Raw genomic sequence first — 24,567 nt, 5'->3', positions numbered from 1 at the left:
TTAGTGTCAAACAACAAGGCTGTCAGTTTGAAGCATGTCCATCCGTCAAATTGACAAGTAATGTGATCCTAGTGTCACGCATCATAGTGAGTTCTGCACTTTCTCCTAAATATTAATGTATTAAATTTATTCTTGTTATCAAAAAAAGTAAAAAAACAAACATACTGAACAACATACGGACTTTCTACATACTACTACTTGAAGATTCACATCGGATCTGACCTCAAAATAGGTTAGTATAAACGATGTGTTAACAACTTTTCTCATAGTTTTGGTATGACTTTTGGTTATATCCGCGGTTTTATACGTAAAATGAGTGCAACTACCGGTGTCTCGATACTGCCTGTGGGGGTGCGGGGTATGAAAGTTCTCGATCGAGATAAATTCTTGCGCAATTTAAAAGTGCCAGTTCTAAAGGTCAAGCTAGAAAACGTTAATAATGTTATGAAAATGTGCAAAAATTACTTCCTAAAACTTAAAGCCTTTAGGCCGATAAGAGATCTGAACGAAGCTGAAGATTCGCCATTCAAGAAATGCATATATTTGAATCCTGAAAAGGTGATGAAATGGGAAGACTTCAGTGAAAATGATCGAGTCTTGCTCCAAGACTTAAATGTAACAGAGGATCATTTGATTTTCAAAGATGCACAAATATCATATGACAACTGGGATTATGAAACTATATTCAAAGCTGTTCTTCCTGAAAATGAGGAGGGTGTGAGTGGATTTACCCAAATTGGCCATATTATTCATCTAAACTTAAGGGATCATCTACTTGAATACCGCTTTGTTATCGGACAAGTGCTGATAGACAAATTAAAGTCTTGTCGTACTGTAGTTAACAAGTGCAACACCATTGATAATACCTACAGAAATTTTGACATGGAAGTACTTGCTGGAGATGAAGATTTCAAAGTATCTGTCAAAGAAAATAACTGCACATTCCACTTTGATTTCTCTAAAGTGTACTGGAACTCACGCTTATGCAAGGAGCACGAAAGAATCTTGAAATACCTACATCCTGAAGATGTCTTATTTGATATCTTTTGTGGTGTTGGACCCTTTGCAATTCCAGCAGCCAAAAAAATTACTAAAGTATTTGCCAATGATTTAAATCCTGAATCATACAAATGGTTGAATTACAATGCAAATGTCAACAAAATCAGGATGTCGTGTTTTAAATCATACAATCAAGACGGAAAGGATTTTATTTGTAATGTATTCAAAGAGTACTTGGAGCGTTTGTGTAAAGGTGTTGAGAAGGTGGATGGAAAGATTCGCATAACAATGAACTTACCAGCTCTAGCAGTAGAATTTTTGAAATACTTCAACGGTTTACTCAAAGACACTGCTGCAGCTGAAAACTTTAACCAAGAAATCATTGTATACGCATACTGTTTTGCCTAGTGGATCAAAGAATTGGCAAAAGAATTAGTGATCAAAAACATAGGACATGATATATCCTCAGATATTATATTTATTTATAATGTACGCAAGGTTGCTCCAACAAAAGAAATGATGAGAGTGACATTTAAGTTAACTAAAGAGGTTTTAATTGGTCCCAAATCCCTGGGTGAACCGCCTCTTAAAAAGTTGTGTGTATAAGTGTTTACTAAGATTTTCATAATATTATTGATAAGAGCCAATTGGTAACTTTTGTAGTGTTTTTATGTAAACCAAAAATTATGTAATAAATTTTTATGCATAAAAACTGTCTTTAATTTGGTCTACTGCTTCAGCAGAAAACAAATTTTCTGAGTATTGTTTGCAAATATCTTGTTCAATTTTACTCATACTATCATAAATGACATAACTCATGATAAGAGCTGATAAGAGCTATATATTGTGAAAATTTTGTATTAGTCTTGTTTTTTATAGTAAATCAGATGAACTTCTGTAAGTATGTATGAGGTTCATGTTTTGATAGTCTTGTTGACTGAGTGTAGGCAAATCAATCGTAACGTAGTAAGTCCTATGATGCCATACGAAGATCTCCTTCAAGTTGGTCGATAAAACTCGTGCCTCCGCTTTCTGCATCCAGTGGAAACCAGTAGCTACCCTTTTTAAGTCATCAGGCTAGCGTAAGGGCACGACGTGGGCATTTGGCAGACTTCCTCCAACTAACAACACACAGCGCCCATCTAGTGCTTAAGCTAGTCACGGGATCGCTCGCAATGCACTGCTCGACTTTTGCTGCACCCAGTAGAATGTTTAAAGGGTCGTCATCACCTTTTACAGTAATATTATTGTCGCTGTGTAAGAGAGACGCCGCAAGCCGCGTTGTCCCGCTGCCAGCTTACTTTGCAAGAAAATTAACGCAACCTTAGAAATATCTTAAGGTTTAGCTTGTTTATATGGTGATGGTTTATGTTATAGATAATATTTAAAATGTAACATCTGCGAATTCTGCCTTACTAAGTACTTACCAAGTTCCTAATTCAATAGTCACTTTTACACTATCGGCTATTTCCCATGTAGCATGTTATCAGGAACAAAAATGCTTCCACGAAAAAGCATTATGTGGGACTGTTGTCATAATAGAAGCATGTTACACACCAGACAGCGCATAGCGGCATCTCGTTTCCTCAACAACAAGAGTCCTGTATTGAGCTGATGGTAATCAAGTTAGTCAACAATAATATAATCAAGCAGTACCTACTATTTGCATTTATTCTTACCTCACAAATGACTTCCATAATCTTGCAATTACCCGTGACCGTATTATTTTCATTGATTCATAATATTACGAGGATAACATTAATTGGTGCAGATTAGATTTGGTAAGCCTAAGAATCGATTGCGAATTTAAGCATGACTACAACTATAATTGATTTATCACAGGCTGATTTAATTATTAGCGCTTTTAATGTAGGTAGGTACAAAGACACAACAGTCGGTTGATAACACTTTAGCTCATGGCTCGTGGTAGACCAGTCAACATCAAAGATCCAGTGGCATTCTTCGTACATCCTTATTCTCGATCCCAAACTATCTCTTGGTGAAGCGATTATAGACAGACACCGTAAGCGTTAATATGCTTTCACTATATTAAATGATGTAACGGTTACTCACACCTTCTATAGGGAATGCCTAGGGCTTTCCTACTTACTCAATTCTTTGAAAGTTGACGAAACAAAGATGTAAAAAACTACTGTATCTAATCATAGACGATCACTGACAACGTGTGAATAAGTAGGTTCTTATCTAATTATTACTTTCGCAGCTTCGTTGCATGCGCGTAATGACGGCACCGCAGAGGATGTAATCATTAGCTGATTAGCTATTAATTTTATACGTACATTTCGAAATTATACTGATTGAATTACCAGATTGATGTTGGTGGGTATTTAGCATGTAGGATTTAATTCTTTTTAGCAAGTTACGATAAACAAAACGAATTATTGCATTGACACATACATAGAGTTCAGGCAGGCTTCGATAATTCTGACATACTTACTTTACATACTGATATTAACCGATTACTTTTTCAAAATTATCTAAGATAGGTACACCATACCCGATAGATTGCAAAGAGCTTCAACGGTAAAATAATAAAGGAGGTTACGTTATTGGTTAAAAAAATATCTAAAGGCGCAGTGTTGGAACTGGTTTCGTTCTGTTTTTGACAATATTAAGTTCGTGTAGCGGTCCAGTGTCATCAGCAACGTAAGTCGTCGATCAAGCGTAGAACCAACGTTGCCCTCAGAACGCATTTGCGCTAGTGTCAGTTCCCAGAGCACCAAATCGATTTAAATTCGATTGAAATAGAACTCGATTATTTTAAGTAAACTTGCAGCTAGTACTACACATTAGACTCACTCCCGAAGGCTTGATATCAAATCATTGTTATTTTTCCGAAATATCATGTAAATGAGCCTGTTGAGCAATTTCTAGAAATTACACTTAAATACTAGTTTTTGCGCATACTCATCAGGTCTTAGCAATCGACTCTACTGAAAATCGTGATTGTACGCAGATTAAAAGGAAATTATAAGGTATAAAATGAAATGAAGATAACACCTCATCCATAATTTTCTTACATTTAAACTGTGAAATATTGTTTGTCAAAAATGTCCAACATTAATAGTCTTGAAAAATACTCCCAAAATGATGCAGGAAACGCAAAATAATCTCAAAGGAAAATAATTCTTGTATCAAGATAAAGATAGCCAAAGAAAGAATTCTAATGAGCACTTCCCTCCATTACCCATGCATTATGTTAAAATGTTATCAGCTGTGCAAACTGAATTAAGTTGTCTGCAGAGGATATATTTCCTTCAAACGAACCAGTCAGGTTTCGCCCCGTCGCTGAATCGACGCTAATAAATTCACGAGTAACTTAAAACGGTATTTTTTATGTATTTAGGTATGTCTCGCGGGGTTGCTTAATACATTTAATATAAAAAAGACTTCAAGAGAATTATTCAAAAACTTCTAAGTATAAGATAAGTGTAATATAAAGAAATGCTAAACTGAATCTTGGTAACGAATACTATTTTTTGAAAAAGTGTTTTTTCAATGAGTACTTTACGTAATGCATTTGTCATTAAGAAACAGTTACTACAACATATTTAAGCCTAGTAAAAAAATCTACGTATTTAACCTGGATAGGGAAATAATCTGATTCCCAAAATTTAATTCTAAATCCCAAATTTTGCGACCATATTCGCCACACAACCATCACGATTAAGTAGCTGTTAGGTACTTTAACTAACCAAATAATAATAATAAATATCTTTATCGCGACCTTGGAGTTTTTGTAACAAACAGACAAAATATCGAAGTCACTAAGCGTAACATCGTATTTAATTTGGTAGATAATAAATAAAAGCTGTTTCGCGTTCCGCAGGCCAGAGCAATTCAAACTGCCGACGAAGATAATAATATAGCGATGGACCTTCCCGACGTCACAGATATCTTGCAAGAGACTGAACAGGTATGATTTAGATCCTCGTATTTATGATAAACAAAAAAATACTACAACATTGAAAACATACAAAACTCTATTCACATATTTTATTCGCACGTAATGATTTTTGCGCTCATGTTTTTTTTAATTAATTGTATTTCTATTTGATTAAGAATTGAACAATCTGAGTGCGTAATAATGAGATTTTATTTTCCTGATACACACCGTGAGTAGCTAGATATAGATGTCGTATTAGCACTTACTCAGTTGTAATGACTTGCTTGTTTTGAAAGCAAACAGTGTAAAATAATATTTTAACTTTTATGAAGGCCAGTGGCATGATTCTTCTTACTCTCCTACTACGCATCAAAGAACTTTTTTCTTTGCATTTTTGACATCTGTCCTGAAGTTCAAAATGACTCTAAAAACTTGTTCTTATTTCCAGGTACTTAAAGAATGCTTCACAAAATACAAAATCGACGAAGTTTTCCTTTCATTTAACGGCGGCAAAGACTGTACAGTGCTACTAGACTTGACAATAAACGTGTTGCGTGATATTTACAAACGCGAAGACATCGGTAGTGAACTCAAAATTGTGTATATACGTACAAAGGGACCGTTTAGAGAAATCGAAAGTTTCGTGAAAGAAATCGAAGAACATTATGGTGTTAATTTGATAGTGACTGAAGGTGAACTGAAGTTGACGCTGCAGAGGTTGTTGGAGCAGGACAGTCGGCTGAAGGCGTGTCTCATGGGGACCAGGAGGACAGACCCCTACAGCGAGAACTTAAAGTTTATGCAGGTAACATCAACTTTTTATTACTCCTGTCGTTCAGGTTCTGGTCCGTTCAGATTTACCATTTTGTTATTTTTCATGTTCCTAATATCAGCGGGTTGGCCCAGCAGCGATCAGGTTCTTTTTTATTAGTTTACCACTTGCCTCTTCTGCCTACTTATTTTTTGTAGCATTCCCTTTTTTCAGTTCATTCTCACGCACGCAACTCTCGTCCTGAATCTGGGACTCTTTGTGCATATGACTTGAATGTTTGTAAATCCCAGTGAAATAAAAAACTAGGCAGATTTAAAACTATTGACGTCAACAATAAGAATACTCTTTCTAACCTTGTGACTAATAACTGACTACCTTGTGTACTAAATTACCATTAAAGCCCATGTGTATGTGTGTATATTCAATTACTCACACACAGAAGTGCAAAAAAAAGCCCTCCCACGCATCATAAAGTTTGTTTATCGTAAAGAAGAATGCAAATAAAAATGTTTGCGTTAAATCTGATAGCTAATACTGTAATAACATCGTTATCTTTAGGAATTAGGCGGTTATGTAGTAAATAGTAAGTTATTTCTGTAGGAATTTTAAAAGGACATTTTTGGCAACGATATTGATAGTGAAGAATGTTCATAACATTCGAATTCCAATCGGTCGTAAGTAAATCAGTTGACAAGATTATCTTACAAACATTACTTATACTTAAACTTATCCATATACTAATCCAGTAGATTCATCCAATCAAAATAATAAGAATATTTTTCAATGTAGAAAACAACTTAATTTATCTTACGTTCTATTCGGGTAACATATCTTTGGATAATGTTCCTTTTATCCATTGATTAGACATAAGCAGGTTGTATGACGCTAAGTTCAATTTATATTTCCAGTAGGCGAAAACCTTATATTATAAGTTTGAAACAATACCTTCGCAGTGCGAATGTTATTATGAACTTGTCTCTAATTAACAGATTTTCAATATCTTCCGTGCATAATTTCGCAAAGCTTATAACTTTGTCCACATTTATCCAACAGACTACGGATCCAAGCTGGCCACAGATAATCCGAGTGTCCCCGTTACTGAACTGGACCTACCATCAGATATGGAGTTATACCCTGCAGCAGAGAGTGCCTTATTGTAGCTTATATGATAAAGGGTAAGTCATATCTTTTAAATTGCCTTGTATCGAAGATCCACGAATACAAAGAATAATAAAAATATCAGTCAAAAACGTTAATTAGTATGTGGTTATTGTATAGTTTTACTATTCCTGGAAGTATTATCCTTAATTAATTCACCAGGGAGTAAAACATATAAACATATAGTAGTAAGTTTAAGTAGGCTCGATAGTCTTTTTAACAATGTGTAGAAATAACTTAGAAAGAACCCATTTTACTAAATAAATAGCGGTATTAACTGTGTTTTGACAGGTAAAGATTCTTAAATTATGTAAATAACAGCTCCACGTGGTCTCTTTGCACTCGTACATAACAAGTGCAGAAGCGCGTGCAATCACTGATAAATATTTGTAGTTCTTATCTCTCATAACAGACTCTTTTCTATCAAACCGTTTCTAAATCGGAGATATATCTATGCATCATAAAGCATACTAGATTTCCCTTCATTTTATAACAGATCATATTTGTATCTTAAAAATAGTTTCATTCAATTTTGTCTGGCAAACGCAAAAATCAGTTTGCCACACAAAGTTAGCAGCAGTTTTTGAATAATCTTCTTGAATTTCAATTCGAAGTTTTCTATTTCCGTCCATAGAAGCCGTGAATGCAGAAATGCAACTTCTATAGTGTGGGTTTTGTTATAATGTTATGTAAATATTGTGACTAATAATATGGTTTCTTAAACAGATACACATCAATAGGCAGCACAGACAACACATGGCCGAACCCCGCATTAGCACACAAGGACAAATACGGCGCCCTTACGTACTTACCAGCTTGGCAGCTATCCGATGCGTCGCTAGAGAGGGCTGGCCGCGGCTCATCGCCTAAGCTACCCGTCAATGGACACGAATACAACCACAACAGTCACTTGACAAACGGCATTGATAGCAATCATATAACAAATAGTGATCATATACCTCCTTCCTGTGTATAGCAAATACTTAATAGTTATAATAATTACTAAATTAGCTACGGACGTGATATAGACAGGTACAAATAATGTTTTAAATGATTTCTATGCAAGTAACACGGGGTAAATTGAGACTTCAGTTTTCTTTGAGAAATTAGGTTAGAAATTATTTCACTTATTTATTTTTTCCTTGTTGGTAAGAACCATCATATTGTCTAAGTTTACCCTGTGTCAACGATACCATAGATAAAGTCAGCAAAAAAAAGGATAAATACATTTTTGTTTCTACATTTTAAAAATATTAAACAATTTTTCTACCAACACATGGTCGGTAGCTGACGACATAATCACGTCATCCCTAGTTCGAATTTAATATCTAGTAATAATTTATTAGGTCATCTTATAATGACCAGATAACACGGCTATTACATTATTTTAAAAATAAAGTTGAACTTGAACCCCTTATTGCATAAATATTTACAAAAAGATAATCATAAATAGTAGAACTACAAATTATCGGCAAAAAAAATACAGTAATCGAAAAAAACCTAAACCGATGGTCGTAATTACTAAGCCATTAACTTAATTAACATAAACACATTAATTTTTAACAAGAAACATTCTTAAGAAAAAAATATCTCATGAAACAAGCGCGAAGCGTTAATGTCACACTACAGCACAATAATTTTTAAGTTATTAAGAAACACACGTCATCTGTACAATAAAATGAAAACAAAAGAAACCCATAAATACTTAAGTATGCACTCTGCATTTGTACTAAGGCTCTAAAGTCTTTAAATTACAAATGACGTGGTCCTTGCCTTCGCTCGGCTATATAACCCATTTAAAACTGAAATGACCGTCATAATAATACATTCATACAAATACAATACACTGTCTTTTAGCTACGATTTGACAAACTCGCTCAGCGGTTATCTTTCGTACGCTATACCAAATTGCGGTCAAAAGTACCTAATTAACCTAAAATCTTAGTTTAATAGGCCAATTGCTATACTAAAAATCATTTCAACTCGGCTTTGCGCACGACGTCATGTGTGTGTGACCTTTGTTAATATACAATGATGTCCATTTGTTTGCCACGCACACATTCAAATCTCAATAATTGAACATAGGACTCAGTCCCACACACACATAGCGGCGCACGCGCAGATGAGTTGAACTATCTGTACCATTTAATATTCGTTTACTATTTACTTTATTATTTATTAATGGAGATTTTAAATGGCATATTAAATGACTACTAATTAGGAACGGAAGTTTTAAATGGCAATTCAAATTACTATTCATTCTACATATTTAAATTATGAATGACAAATCAGATGGATTACATTACAATTCTGTCTCATGAAACTAAATTATTTATCTCTAACATCTCGAATTTAAATAGTAATGGTATAATTAAAAATATTGGCGCTTTAGTTATCTTTTAATCACATTAAAGTACTTAACATAACAAATAAAATTACTTATCCCAACAATCTGACTTAATCAGTTTTTAGAATATTGTTAAAATTTATTTTATATACTTAAGAATTGAATTGAAAAAAAGTTTTCTGCAATTACTTAAGGACACTTTATTTACTGGATACTGTAATTACCAAACATACCTATGAAAATTGCATAAGTGCCGATCAAAAAATATTTTTTATGCATGTTTTATTTATTTATTATTTTATGAACAACACACTGCGCACAATGACAAACTAACCTGGCTAAAAGACCAAAAATCGATGAAAGCGCTTATTCATTTACGGCTGCTTTTTAAAAGTCTATCATCCAGACTGCCTAAGCTTTTAAATGTATACTTTAAGACCTAAGCTTTAAAGTAGAAATTAACGTAGCAGAGTATTGGACATACAAAGCTAGTTGATACAAAGCGTGGCGATATAAAAGCGCTGTCGTCTGAAAATACAATTTATAATTCAAAATTCAAATTGTGCGAACTTGGTCTTACAAGGCGTATGTGGTAACTTTTTGAGTAGAATATTTTTTCTGAAACCAGGTGTTATGTTGTATAATTTGTAAATATGTTCGTAATTATTTTAGTTGTTTATAATTTGTATCGTCTTATTTATTTTTCGGCATTTTACTTGACATTAACATAATTGTCTTTGTACTGTATTTTTTCAACAAATATTTAGCTGATTAAATCTATGTTGCTGTGTATATGAATATGCCTTATTACAGTAATTGAAAACATCTTACTTAATAGCTTTAATAATAATTTTATCAAGATCTTTATCACATTTAATATTTATTAAATTGCATTCGTAAATACATCTATCGTTTGCGAATTACAAATGGTTGTGTTGACAAATTTAAAATAAATACAAGTTACGACAATTTCAGTTGTTTAATTCTTAACAAGCAGTTTTTATGCTGTAACATTGGTTTCTAACATATTCTTACCTTTATTTATATTAACAGTCTTTTAACGACCTTATAATTACGTTTTGTTTCCGCTGTCGTTTGGTTTCACATGTTTCCTTATAAACTCTTGGAACATCGCCACGTCCTCTGGTTTGTCATCTGGAATAAAATGGTATTGCTATAAACCCCTTAAAAAACTATAGAAGTATTTCTCATAAAAACGGTGCCTAATATGACTCGCGACCCCTCAGCCCCGTCAGCTCATGATTAAGGATTCCATTGGGTGAAAAACTAGTTTGACAGTCCCGATAAATACGTAAACCATTATTAATTCAATAATCAGTGCCTAATTAGTAGCAGAAATGGCCTTCATTAATTAGTATCATTTAGCATTGCATAAAAATTGTCATCAGGTAAAAAATTTGTTTGTTTTATGTCTGTTAGAGAAAACAGCAAATTTAAAGCCCTTGTATCTATAATGATTTTGAGATCCTAGTTATTCGTCCATATACTTTAGACTAAAAGAGTAAGCAAGGTGGATGCGGAAGACTGAGATCCGAGCGTCCTGGCGCCACTTGTGCCACATCTATGACCGCAATAGGCCCAGTTGATTGGTTAAGAAAAGTATAAACAAAAGAGGTTTTCCACACATACCTATTTCAGGTTCGTTCTCCGTGCCTTCCTCGTCACTAGAACTTTCATTAGCCGGGTGCTTTAGGTACATGTCGCTAATCTCACGGCCTGCTGATACTTCTTCAATTAAGTTCGTCTTATCTATCACAGTGTCATCTGGACCTACGGAACAAGTAATATTGTAAAGGATAAATTTTGTTTTTACAAATAAATTTAAATTGACTATCTATTTTATGTACCTTTATTTTTTAATTCCTCTTCTTTCCGTTTTTCTTCTTCTAACTTTTCTGCACGCATTTTCAGCCAGTCTGTTTTATATTCTCTGTGCAGAAAATAACACAAAAATGTTTTAGTTTATTGAAAAACGAATTTATGTGAACTTAAGGCAAATCCATACATACTTTTCATATTCTTCTGCAGCCTCATCTACTAGTTTGAAGAATTCATCCAGACCCTGAAATAAACGGGCAATACTTAAAAATAATAAAATTAATGGACCAATTTCTTTAATTCTTCTTCTTATCATATTGAGCACCAAAATCATATGGCTCTTTCCAGTTTCATGATAAGCTAAATTACTTGTCAACTTGGAAATAGCATAATTCTCACAACTAACTTGTTATTATTAAATTAACAAATAAATGAGAGCTGACCTGACCACAAGTCAAATGGAAATAAAAGCACACACACACTTCGCTGTAAAATTATGAATGCTGCTAGCAGATTTCTTTTGATTGATGAATAAGCAGAACCTTTTTGTATCTCTTTGTAAAGATTAGTTTTTTTTTTCGTATGCATAAATAAAGCAGTTAAATAAATAAAAATACTCACAGCACCAGTGTGTGCACTGACTCCACAGCACCTCAGATCTGTGTAGAATGTATCAAGAGCTAGCGCCATAGAGCGCGTCAGGTTCCCGATGTAGGTGTTCCCACCTTCAGTCTCGCCGTCACCCTCCGCGTCCAACGCCTCTTGGAACGCCTCGAAGTCTCGCATCCATTCAACTGCGTAAGCATTGTCTACGACGTCTGTCTTTATAATACGAGAGGGATATGTTAAACAAGGTTGTATATTTTTATAAATACTTTAATACCATAGGGGCAACTGAATGTGCTTTACTGGGAGGTTTAAAACCATAATGAATTATTGATTGAATGAAATGAATTGTTGATATTACATATATACATATGAATTGTTGTTAGATGACAATAAGTCACCAATATCAACGAGAAAATATTTATTTATTTATTTAACAGCACTTAAATATTTAGATTTTATTTCTCTTAGACTTGAGCTAAGCCTGGTAAGAACAAACATACATTTTTCAATCAAAAAAGTTATCATGTGTAGGTATAAAAAGTCCATATCAAATAATAAATCCCACATTCTTACCTTATTCATAACAACAATGAACGGCAGCCTTGTCTTGTACAATATTGAGCAGGCGTACAGCATGTTGGACATAAATGTGACAGGTGAGACACTGCGGACGGTGTCCATTACATACACAACTACTGTAGGACATGATGATGCTAATGCTTCTGTTACTATTGTGCCTGATGCTGACCATGTAAACACTTCTATTTGACCTGGAATTAGTGAAGTAATTAACATTAATAAAGGTTACTTTCGTTTAGAAGTAAGATACCAGAAAGTAAAAAGTTGTAACAAGTAAAATAATACTATTTAGTAAGTATGGAAGCGAAACTTTGCAAAAAGAGCTAATTGTTGCTTTATGTAACATACATTTTTTAATCTATCATTTGAGAAATTATCATTAACTTATGACCTAATATAAATAATTCTGAAGCTGTACTACTACTATGTGTATAAAATGAAACTATAATATAATATTACTAGCTGACCCAGCAAACGTTGTTTCGCCGAATTTTTTTTTCTAGTGGTGTGTATTTTTAATGCCACATTATAAAAAAATAAAAACAAACAATTTCGTCCAAAAAATAAAATATTTTTTTTTTTATGTGAGCTACCCTAATCACTTAGGGGTATGAAAAATAGATGTTGGTCGATTCTCAGACCTACTGAATACGCATATAAAATTTGGTAAAAATCGGTTTAGCCGTTTCGGAGGAGTACGGTAACTAACATCGTGACACGGGAATTTTATATATTAGATTACTCACACATCTTATTTTCCATCTTATAAAATTGAATCATCAGTTTCATTTTCATAGATTAAGAACATAAACTTGTTGGATGAATAGTAAAGTATTTACCTGGTGTGTCTATGATACAGTATTTGTGTTTCTTGCCTGACTTCTCAATGAGATCCACAACTTGACCAAACTTTGTGGAGAATAGGTTAAGAGCTGTTACTATGCCTCCATTGGGTCCCAGCCCATATTGTTTCATAACCTCTTTGTAGTTTACAGTATCCCGAATATCTGGAAAATAGTTTATAAACATTATAATAACAAGCACCACTTCTTTCTGTTTTAAATTAATTGTTATTTTTATGGAAATTTGCGACAATCAATGACAAGCAAGGATTTGGCTGCTCAGATCCCATTTTAATTATCTTGTATATTTTTTACCTGAACATATGATTGAATATGGTAAACTACTTGATAATGTAATATATAATGTATCTTTGCATAACATATACTCGTTTTATCATATCTTTTGATTGCCACTCGGGCTAACAGACTCAAGATTATATAGAATCATGAATAGTAGATTTACCTATATTAGCAGGATAAGGAACTTCCCTACAAGCTGGATCTAAGTTGATCAGGTAAGGTCTTGATCCGTCAATAACCTTTCCTGACAAACGACGTGTGAATGAAGTCTTACCGGCGCCCGCCATTCCTATAACACATCAACAGCATGTGAAACTAGAGTTATATACTTGTTGTAAAGGGTTTATACAGAAAAAGTGAAGTTCGAGATGTTATATTTTATCTGTAGCATTTAATAGTTGGGTATTATTTCAGGAAATTACTACAATACGAAAAACCTGTCAGTATATTTACATTGTCATGCTAAATAAGCAAAATTTCAAGATTTAGTGTGTTAATTCACGTAAATAGGTTTACACAATATACAGTAAGTCCCATTTTATATGTAAAGTCGTAAATATTTGTGTATTTTTAGGTAAATACTGGCTTTTCACATAAAAATAATAAAAAACACTTTTCTAACCTAAAATAATCAAACATATTGGTTTCCTAGAGTCTTCCTCCATTGCTTCAGGTTTTTCCTCACTAGCAGCCATATTTACAGAATGGTAATACTAGGCTGCACTTAATATAACATAAACTAAGACTTTTCTTGAAATGCGCACAGTTTAATCACAACATCAGTAAATTACAACCCAACAAACACAACGCTCTCATGCTTTCAACTGTCAGTCAACTGACAACAATGACAACTAATGTTGAAATTGCCATAGACCGTATGACAAAAAATCAATAACTGGGAAATATGTATCGTATTATACTACGACTTTTATTATTATTTGTATGACATGTATTAAGGTGAGTTTCACAAACATTCAAATCACACACTAATTCGAACAGACTCAGAATAAGCATTCGTGAATCACACAAAATAATACTAGTCCTACGCAGGGATCGAATCGATCGATCGACATGTCACTCACAGACTGGCGTACTGTACAGGATCTCCAAGACTAGACTATTCCTCTAGTCAAAATATATTTCAGGGGCGGTTTATACTGTTAAATTTTTACAAAAAAAAACGGCACAGCACAGTATTTTTAGACCTATTTGAACCAAGATAATCAGGCAAATAAAATAAGGAACTATTCTAAATTTAGGCACTTTATTTTCTTCACTTCGTCTTATTTACATATTTACAAATGATTTGATTAAGGCTAGGACATAACATTTAGCTTTCTTTCTCAAGATTCAAAAACATTATTGGGTACATGTGTCCAAGTTTTGATATTCTCTTCTGTATTATCAATCTTAAAGTGTCCGTGTACGTGGCGGGTGGTTTGCACGTTGAGGGATCGCGCCAATGAAGACCTGCATGAGATAAACACAATTTTTATAATGTATTGCAGTTATTGTTAATTATAAAATCTATAAAAGCCAGTAACACCACGTTGCGTCTTCGTAGTTTTTTTTTTGTTTCTTACCAGTGGAGTCACAAGCAAAAAGCGCCGGCGAAGGCACGTGATCTCTCGTATAGTTCCATAGACAATCACGTAATACTTGCACTATCTGTAACACAAAATTAAATTCGATAATTTTAAAACATTAAATTCACGCAGTTTAATTGTAGTCCTATGGTACAGAAAAAGAAAAAGAACTTTCCAATTTCCAGCATTTGTCAGTAAATAATTTATTGATAAGAACATGAAAAACATTTTCTATGGAATTAATATAAAAGGGCTCAGACAATAATAAAGCCAATCATCCTTTGCCAAGTAATGAGCAGCTAAAAATGTTACAGAGCAAAAAGTATTATAATGTTTAGTTTGAATACCTCGCTAGCTGTTAGTTCAGGCGCTAGTTCGAGCATGTGGTTGAGTGGGTGCGGCAGTAACTGTCCCAGTGTCATAGTGGATAGTAGCTCGGTAAGCGCAGCGCGTTCCTTTGCCATCTCAGCAGACTGTGTGTGACGATCTAGGAAAATACATATTTAATTAAATAATCTCTCTCTAGGCTTTCTAACTGGAAATATTATAAAAAAAGTGTCTACTTTTACATAAAACTGCAAATCTAGTATATAAAAGTATATCAAAAGTTAACATAATCTACAAAACGTAATAAAGTTCTTATTTTGCATTTATGAAATCTTTTTATTAATATTTTTACGGTTATAAGGAACGGGCCCATTTAATTAGAGAGCTTGGGGCCCATCTAGGGAGCAGAGGTGCCGCTTAATGCAGTATTGAGCGGCCGCGCTGGTGCTAGATCCCTGGATGTTTGGGCTGTCTTTTTATCATCAGTTATAATAGTAGTGTTGTCCCCTGACCGAGATATGCCCTGAGGCGGTGCAGCAGCGTGGCGGCGGTGGCCCGCAGCAGCGCGGAGGCGAGGCACAGCGCGGGGCGCGCGGCGGCGGCGCGGCGCAGCGCGGCGCGGGCCACGGCGCAGCTCTCCAGCGCGCCGCGCATGTACAGCTCGCGCTCGATGCTCACTTGCTGCGGAGCACATACGACCATTATGTTGATGTTGTTGTTTTTGTAATGGGAGGGGGGTCACACATTTATCCTGGCATTCCCACGGTAAGCGTTGGAAGCGAGAAGCGCGTTGAAGCCGCACCTGCTAACTAGCGATGAGCGACTGCATGAAGGAGCGACTTTTCAAGACGCGGGAAATTTGAAATGCAGTCACGTAATCAATTTGTCGCTGCCAACGAGCGACCAGCGACTCATGAGGCTACAACTGTATTTTACTTGTAAATGTGAATAGTGTAAGTGTGTGAGAAATGAAAACTGCATATTGAATATTATTATCTATCATTCGTTTTTTTTTGCGCAAGTATTACTTCGTAATCGTTACATTTTTGAAATAAAGAAACTGTATTTTTCTCAAGTTTGCAATATTACCAAAGTGCCATCATAGGCCAAAATTAATCACGTTAAAAAAAAACAAAATGCAACATTCCACAAAAAAGGCAAATGACGTAATGTGAGAGACAGTTCTTGACAAATGTTTCTATTGAAATGCGTTTAATACATCAAAAGCACCCAGACACCAATAGAACAGTGTGTACTGATATCTGTTTTTGATTGATTTTGTTTTCAATATCTTGTGTATTTCATCGGTCTATATCCGCAATTACGAAGACAGAACAAGAAAGAGACTGAATGAGTGACTGTGATCCGGAGAGATTTTGTACACCATAAAAGGATCTACAAATTATTCCGCGAAAACATATGTCTATCTTTTAAGTTTGACTCACAATAACCATTTTTTTTTTGTAATCATTTTATTTTATTCTTTTATTGCTAACGCTGGCTTAAGCCTACGAGATACGTCAAAATAATGTTCTACAAAATTGTACACCATGAAAAGGTTTAAAAAAAGTCCGCATGAGCATACGTCTATATTTTTTATTAACTTACTTTAACCATTTTTTCCGGTTGCGAGGTTAAGGAAAATCTCAACAAAGCTTATTTCGAAGTTGATTTATTATGATGCAGCGATGGTATGTATTCATATCAAAATAAAGAACGTTAAAGAAATTCTGGAGTGTTTATTAGCATTGCCGTGCGAAGCCGGGGAGAGTCGCTAGTCTACATTAATATTATAAAGAGGAAAGATTTGTATGTATGTTTGTAATGAATAAACTCAGAAACTGGTCGGATTTCGGAAATTCTTAAACAAATAAAATGCTTAATTATCCCAGATTAACATTTGCTATATATTATTTTGAAAAGAATCGAAACATAGGTAGGTATTCTATCTACCTATCTGTACGGGCCGAAATCAGGTGGAGTCTAAAAAAATTAATCTGATTTTAAAAATTGTTTACTTATATCTTCTAGACACGCGGATAAAGTCGCGAGCAACAGCTAGTATTATATATATATTACCTTAGTAAAGTCTTCGTCCGGCCACGGCAGACCGTTGTACATGACATCTGGTGACACCAATTCGACTAACAGTAGGGACAGTGATGTAGCACCCTCCACGACACCGCTGTTACCGTCCTAGTGATAAACAATTATAAATATTTTATTAGAATTTTAATAATAGGCGAGCAATGTTAAATAAAAGTAGTATTGAATATGTGTTATGTAGATAAGACAGAATAAAAAAATAACAATAGTAATTTTTTAATGGGTACACAAAACCTGGTAAAATGTGTTCTTACTTTTTTATAAGCAACTTAAAACAGTAACATGTCTTAAACACACCTGAAAAAATAGCTACGAATTTTCAACTTTTTATGGTAATTATGTATAATATATTAGAAGTTGAATTCTTGACCAATTTAAAACCTTAAAAACTTTTTCCTACTATATCCCGAAGAAAATCAAATCCCAGTAAGTTAAAAAGCTGTCTTCTACTTGTCTTGTAAGTAATAATTTCAAATACATATACATCATGTAATCCAAAATTCTATATAACATAATAAACTAACCAGTATTAATATAATACTATATAATTTACTTTTTAGTTAAGGAAAGAGACGCCGTTATCGCGATGTCTTGCCGTCTTGCTTCCACATCTTTAAATCCTACTTTAACACGTTGGTCCTGGTCCTTACACCCACAACCGAGTTATCCCTTTTAACTTATAAACGTGTACTACTTACACTTACCATGCAGGACATGAGGGCGCCCATTAGCAGTTCGTTGTTCGTGGTCAGTATTGGAGGGATATCGTTGACGTCCATTTCGCTCTGTTTACGAACACCCTTGCCTATGATGCCGGCGTGGAATACCGATGTGTGGCTTTGTGTTAACTGGGTGATTGGTCCCTGAGGAAAGAGCGTAAAATAATTGGTTGAGTTATAGTTAAATGCGCGGATAGATGAGTGGTTGAGGTCACCACGCCAAATCTTCTGAACGCGACGTGTCCCGGGTTCGATCTAGGAGTAGGACAAGCATTAATTTGTGTGAACGAATGCTTTTTCTGAGTGTCTTTGTGCATGTGATTTGAATGTTTTTGTAACATCGGATTCAATTTCCTTACTGCGAGAGTCCTTTTTTTAATAAAACAGATATTAAAAAACAGTGATAGATTTTCTATGCGCGCAGTATGATATGAACCGCGCTGATATCTTGCCGGCGTGTCCAAAAATCGGTTTTATGTAATTGTAATAAAGGCCAAGACAGATTATCTCTACTCACATGTTTCTGATTTAAATGTATCAATAGATCCTCATTCCTCCAGTCTTTAGCAGTAGCTAGAGTAGTAGTCATGACTGGTCTGCTGCCGAAGGCCGCGTCCTCTCTAAACATGGCCGTTTCTAGCAGTTCTCTTAGAGCCAACGCTCGCGCCAGCTTGCTGTGTAGACATAGTTTACGAAGTAAGCGGCAGGCTGTAGCGACGCCGCGAAGTTTCTCTAAGGTATCTAGAATAATGAAAGACACATTACTGTTTTGACAGCACAGCAATCACGCCAAAACCCACTGTGCGTTGTTCTGAGTTTCGGTGTGTTCGTGCAAGTGACTAGATTTTTGTGGAACCCGCACGACACAAGATTTAATTTACTGAAAGCCTACATTTTATAGTAATTTCATGTAGTGTCACGTTTTGACTACATAACGAATTTAATCACATATGACTTCCAGTTATTGTTACTTTTGTGCTACATACTTTAAAAAGGTCTTTGGACGAAATGGTAGCGAAACAATGTATACTACGGGTAATGGAATCTTGCTTTTACAACAGGAACAATTCTAGCAGCAATGCTCCCGCTGTGAGAATGTAAATACTTTTAGAAATACCTTTAAGATGTAAGCATCTGAAGAAGTACTTGACAGTGGCCTGCACTACTTTTAATATTACTTCCACACTTGGAGGAGGTGCTTTTGTACCAGACATGTCCACTTTATCCAGAACCTGAGAAAAAAGGGAAAATATATAAAATGTATAAGAAAATTGTGAAACACAACTTGTGCCGCTGAATAATAGTTAATTGCACGGCCGACTGCACGGATAGCCGATTGGTTGAGGCGATGACCTCAATGACCGTGATGACGCCAAACCCACTTTGCGCGACGAGTCGCGGGGTCGACCCCCGCGTAAGACAAGCATTTGTGCAATTTACGAATACTTGCGACTTTGCGACACAAGGATTAAATTCCTTGGTGCGGGAGTCTCTTTTTTTTTAAAGATAAGATAAAAAGATTATTATACAGATTTATAATTAACATTATGAACGGATTGAACGATTCTTTAAATATTGGTAACCTTCTTTTCTTCTCCTTCTTCTTTCTTCTGTTGTTATTATATTAATTTTAGGAGCGTTTTATTTCAGAACTGTGTTTTTAAACTAAAAAACTCCAAAATCGTTAACCTTAACCTAAAGCAATGTAACGTAATCTACATAAGCAACAACAATATAATAATAATAACTTACCTCAGCTAACGCATGGCAAGTGGGCATTTCATCCAACGCCGCCATAGTACAGTCGCGCCGGACTCTCAACAGCGAGGTGTACTCCTGCAGGGCGCCGCCGATGCGGTACAAGTTGGCTTCCACCGCGCGACCGATAGGGCGAGTGCGTAAGTGAGATACGCGGTTGGAATTCTCCCATCTATTGGTTAAAAAATAAAAGAAATAAAATTTTGTGGAGTGGTTGTGGTTGTGGTAATCAAGCCAAACCCTCTGTGCGACGTGTCGTGGGTTCAATCGCGTAGCACAAACGTTTAAGTGATCGATAAAAGCTTGTTCTAAATCTGGGTGTCTTTGTGCATGTGACTTGAATTTATGTGCAACCATCCGCGACACAAGAATTACATGTCTTAGTGAAACGGTCGTCTTTTTTTTTTATTAAATATGTCGATATATACATACATGTAAAAAGTAAGTGCAAAATATCTTAGAAAAAAATCTAAAAATATTCATATCACTCGCAATTTTATCATTACATCCAAAGACAGCAAAGGAGTCTACACTTATATCGCACACAACACTAAACTACAAGTTAAAGCTAAACTAACACTCACCTCAACATCTTTATAACATTCAAGCAAAAGTGATGCAGATAAGTTTTCTGGTCCTTCGGTACGGCGTCCTCAATCAGAGTGCTCTTGATCTCATTGTCAGACAGCATGGCGTCCCTCAAGGCATACTCCACTCCTGTCTTCACGAAGTTCTGATATCTCTCCGTGTCCATACTAATGTCTGAACTGTCGTTAGGCACGTGCATGGTGATAGTACCCGATATTATACGCACTAGGAGCGCTAGTGTCGTGTCGTCGCGGGAGTATTGGAGTAAATAGCTTATTGTGCTAACGAATTCTGATGGGAGATTGTAGCCTGGAAATTGTGAAGATATTTTTAATTGTATAGATTTATTGTGAATATAAGTTTACTGTTCTGAATTTTGTAGTCTGTTGGTAATTTTGCTTGTGTAACCCATAAATGGAAGGTCCTTTTAAATCGTTACGGCAAAAACTTAAATCTAGTAGTATAATTAAGGTAACTGTGAAAACATTCTTGATTAGCATTCAAACAAAAGCTTATTATATTTGCTAAAAAAAAATAATGAAATTAATATCACTTTGAATGTCATTATATACTTACTGACTAATATAAGTATTCTCGCTAGTGAATACTTCTCCAGTTGGTTGCCGTCAAGCAGTTTGTCTCTCACGACGTTAATTTCTTCGGCTGCGCTTGTTAGCAAAGGTATAGTTTTATCGGGGAACAGAGACTCGAATTCCAGCTTCTGCAGCAGATATTCTGTGGAATACAAAGATGTTAAATCTTTTTCTTTAATTATTTTCTAAGCATTGGCTAATTATTTCGAGAAAAGATATTAGCTTAGTAAAAACAAATTAAGTTTTCAAAATAAATAATCATAAAATACTAAAGTGTTACTTATTTGACCATAAAAAGATAAAATAGTTTACTGTGTTCAAAATAATTTCAAGCAAAAACATTTAAAACTTCCATGTATTTTAAAAAGTGGAGTTGAAGATATTCTATTTTATTCCGAAACCAGTATATCACAACCTTTTCAACATTCATAAAAAATAGACTCAACTCAAGAAATCAAAAAATCAACCATAATCCTACGCCATAAAGACCAAACCTTTAGCTCCCCCATCCATTAATTCAAAACAATTATCCACTGACCTAGAAGCTGCCTACAGAAGAGGTTGGTAAGCGCGTGTCGTAGCAACAGCAGCAGACAGCGAACATCAGCGCGTATGAGCAGCGACACCAGCGCCGGCGCCGTCACCTCCGCCCACTGCACTGTGGTCCGCTGGGACGCGCATACAGTACACAGGCGGGCTATCACGTCGTCAGTCACTGGGATACGAGGTTTAGTTAGATATTTATGATGTTACAGTTGCTTTATATGATTTATGAACATAAATAGTTGCATTGTTTTATGAATATTGGAAAAAACTTTCATTGAGAGTCAAATTCTAATTATAAAGTACAAATAGACTTTTTTAGTTTTGGAAGTTTGGCAATGGACCACTACACGGTGAAAAGCGAACTCTCTCCAACCACAACATGGTCTTAGCTTTTGGAGTTGTAGTAGTAGGTTCTCAAAAGACAGATCAATGAGATATGATTATGGTGTGTGATAGTGATTAGTAGAATGTTTTGGTAGTAGCTTAGCATATACCATACTTAAAAGCTAGCCAACAGTGAGACTGTTAAATTTTTATTATTCAAATATTTAAGTCCTCGAAAATGAGTGGATCATGTTGTAGTATACTTACATGTCTGTTCAATGTCTTGTGTGAGCGCTTTCAAGACTATGTCGGATTTTGATGCTAAATTCAGCAAATAAGGAATCACTTCTCGTTTCTTTTCTGGATTACTGTCTTCCTTGATAGCTTCCTGAAAAGTGTATTAATTTTTAGTAATTCAATTCTTTATTGACATTACAAAATTCTTAAGCCTAATAAGTTTTTTTTTTATTTTGGCTAAAAGTAACTGATATGATTTGCTCTGCCATAGCTCAGACAAATAGCTGTTTGCTTAATTTAGAAAAAAAAATCACTTTAATTACGATGCATAAATTTTAAAATAAATGGTCAGTTACTCTAAGAACAATTTGGTCTTTCAATACGAAATAAAGAATCTACAAATCAAAAAACAACACATTTCTTACTATATTAAACAATTAAATATGGCTTACATGGAACAGGTCCAGTACAGCGACGCGCACGTGATGCGTGGCGGGCGGGTGGTTGGCGAGGTGCGCCAGCACCGCGCGCGCCGCGTCCGCGCCCAGCTGCAGCGCGCGCGGGCCACCAGCGCGGGCTCCGCGCGCCCCACCCAGCCCACTGCCCACGAACATGCCCAACATCCTGTTACACAACAACAAATGTCAATGTTGAATCATCCCTACTAAAATTATAAATGCGAAAGTAACTCTGTCTGTCTGTTACGCTTTCAAATCACGTCTAAACTACTGAACTGATTTCAATGAAATTTGGTACAGAGATAGAGTTGACCTTGAGAAAGAACATGGGATAGTTTTTATCCCGGACTTTTGAAGAGTTCTCTTGGAAATGCGCTATAACCGACATCGACGCGGGCGAAGCTGCGCGCGAAAAGCTAGTAACTTATAAAAACTTATGGTTTTTAGATGCATGTATTATATTTATATGATACTTGAAAGTTACGATATAAAAAGGATCTCAGATTTTAACAAAAATATTTAATTTTTGTTATTCTCATACAGAGAGGTTCCAATAAAATAAGTAATTAGATATTGTGAATGACACTAAAATATTAATCACTTTTTTCACTCTCCCTTTTACTTAATACTGTTGTAAATTAAAAAAAAAAATGTTTAATACTAAAATCTTTAGTGACTATATCTTCTTTCTTAATATTCATATAGAATCAATAACATAAAATAATAAACATAATAGAATAATAACAGCTGGACTCACCTAACATCATATCAATGCATTTCGCTCGCTCCTCAGAGTTAAGCAGTGTTAAGGTCTGTGTGGTAATATCAAGTAATATCCTTACAGGTTCAGCATTTTGAAGTGTTGTATCTGTAAATGAATATAATAAGAATCAATTATGAGAAGACTTCAAAGGACAAAGGAGGATATTAACCAACAAGATAGATTCACAAAAGAATAGTTCTTAGCTATGAGTATTAATGTATCAGTTTAAAAAAAAAACATTTATAAAAGCCAAATGAAAAATTGTTTTACTTGTTGGTATGAGTACCTTAGAATGAATTAACAAATATAATTTTAAACCCTCTTGGAGTTTTGTTAGTTTGGTCCTTTGATCCAAAGAATGATATAGCTTTATTGTTTATTGAGAAAGGCAATTTAAATTCAATATGTAGGCAGTAATTAACTGAATTATGAATTTCATGCTTTAACAGCAGTTATATGAAAAAAAAAACATTATAAAACTTACTTGGAACATTTGATTTTTTTGTAGCAATATCCATAATTAAATTGATACACCATGGAGCAATAAAGGGTGCCCAAGCTTGTCCAAGGCTACACAGCTCAGGCCCAATCATGCTCACACTTTCCAATGAGCCATTTGCACTCAAATCAGTCTAAAGGAAAAAGGGTAATAATTAGTATTTCATAGTGGTACCAAGTTACAAGATTTAGGCATAATAACAGGGAACATTGGATATTTTATGAAGACAGACTCCAGCCCTAAGATCAGCCACTGACTAAACTTGAGTTTAAATTCTTTAATGTATCAGTTTATATGCAAGATCACAGTAAAATACTCAGTCAACCAAATTTGTTTGTAAAATATGTACCTCGTAGTCAGTCTGTGTGATAGAGACGTTGACTGCATCATGGAATACCATAGCAAAGTACTCTAACACCGCATCTCTAGCAGCAGGAAAGTTTTTTAACAAATTTATCCCAGTTTTAGTCAGCTCTGGCGCGTTCTGGGCATTTCTCCTTGATACGCCGTAAATGAAGTTGTTTAAGTCGGCCGACAATGCCGTCGACTTGTTTTGTGGATTCATTATGCCTTCAACTGGTTATTAGCTGATATATATTCAGCAGAAATAAACAAATCTGAACACAGCGCATGCAACAGTAAGCAAAACCAAAAGCAAATAGCCGCATCAAATAAAGTTACGACAGTGACAGCTGTCAGTCTTTTTTGACA

At 35.0% G+C, this 24,567-nt stretch overlaps 3 protein-coding genes and 1 pseudogene across 3 annotated transcripts; 2 read left to right on the top strand and 2 right to left on the bottom strand.

Moving 5' to 3' along the window:
• Positions 1–9,860, top strand: LOC113495247 (FAD synthase-like; the record flags this gene model as incomplete). Its single annotated transcript, XM_026873882.1, is given in 5 exon segments — positions 1–232; positions 4,850–4,936; positions 5,355–5,711; positions 6,732–6,853; positions 7,563–9,860. Coding segments are annotated over 4 exon segments (774 nt in total). The 3' UTR covers positions 7,813–9,860.
• Positions 239–1,711, top strand: LOC113495241 (tRNA (guanine(37)-N1)-methyltransferase-like). The gene is given in 1 exon segment (XM_026873872.1): positions 239–1,711. A coding segment is annotated over 1 exon segment (1,329 nt). The 5' UTR covers positions 239–276; the 3' UTR covers positions 1,606–1,711.
• Positions 9,861–10,044: 184 nt separating the features above from the next.
• LOC113495242 (GPN-loop GTPase 1-like) lies at positions 10,045–14,200 on the bottom strand. The gene is made up of 9 exons (XM_026873873.1): positions 13,975–14,200; positions 13,516–13,641; positions 13,050–13,217; positions 12,205–12,401; positions 11,644–11,844; positions 11,214–11,266; positions 11,052–11,134; positions 10,834–10,974; positions 10,045–10,338 (listed from the first exon to the last, which is right to left on the bottom strand). The coding sequence occupies exons 1-9, from the start codon at positions 14,045–14,047 to the stop codon at positions 10,256–10,258; spliced, it is 1,125 nt and encodes a 374-aa protein (XP_026729674.1). The 5' UTR covers positions 14,048–14,200; the 3' UTR covers positions 10,045–10,255.
• A 399-nt stretch (positions 14,201–14,599) lies between these two features.
• LOC113495238 lies at positions 14,600–24,524 on the bottom strand (annotated as a pseudogene).
• Positions 24,525–24,567: the final 43 nt, after the last annotated feature.

Source organism: Trichoplusia ni, chromosome 6 (genome assembly GCF_003590095.1).
Source record: "Trichoplusia ni isolate ovarian cell line Hi5 chromosome 6, tn1, whole genome shotgun sequence".
Taxonomy (NCBI): Eukaryota; Metazoa; Arthropoda; class Insecta; order Lepidoptera; family Noctuidae; genus Trichoplusia; species Trichoplusia ni.
Note: the sequence above shows the minus strand (reverse complement) of the source record. Positions and strands in the feature narration are given on the sequence as shown.

What these genes read in the sequence shown, in the direction of transcription:
- LOC113495242 (XM_026873873.1), bottom strand. Translation starts at nt 14,047, where the DNA reads ATGGCTGCTAGTGAGGAAAAACCTGAAGCAATGGAGGAAGACTCTAGG. An exon ending in AGAGGAATTAAAAAATAAAG is followed by an intron (nt 10,975 to 11,051) that starts GTACATAAAATA and finishes CTTGTTCCGTAG; the next exon opens with GTCCAGATGACACTGTGATA. An exon ending in GGAGAACGAACCTGAAATAG is followed by an intron (nt 10,339 to 10,833) that starts GTATGTGTGGAA and finishes ATTTTATTCCAG; the next exon opens with ATGACAAACCAGAGGACGTG.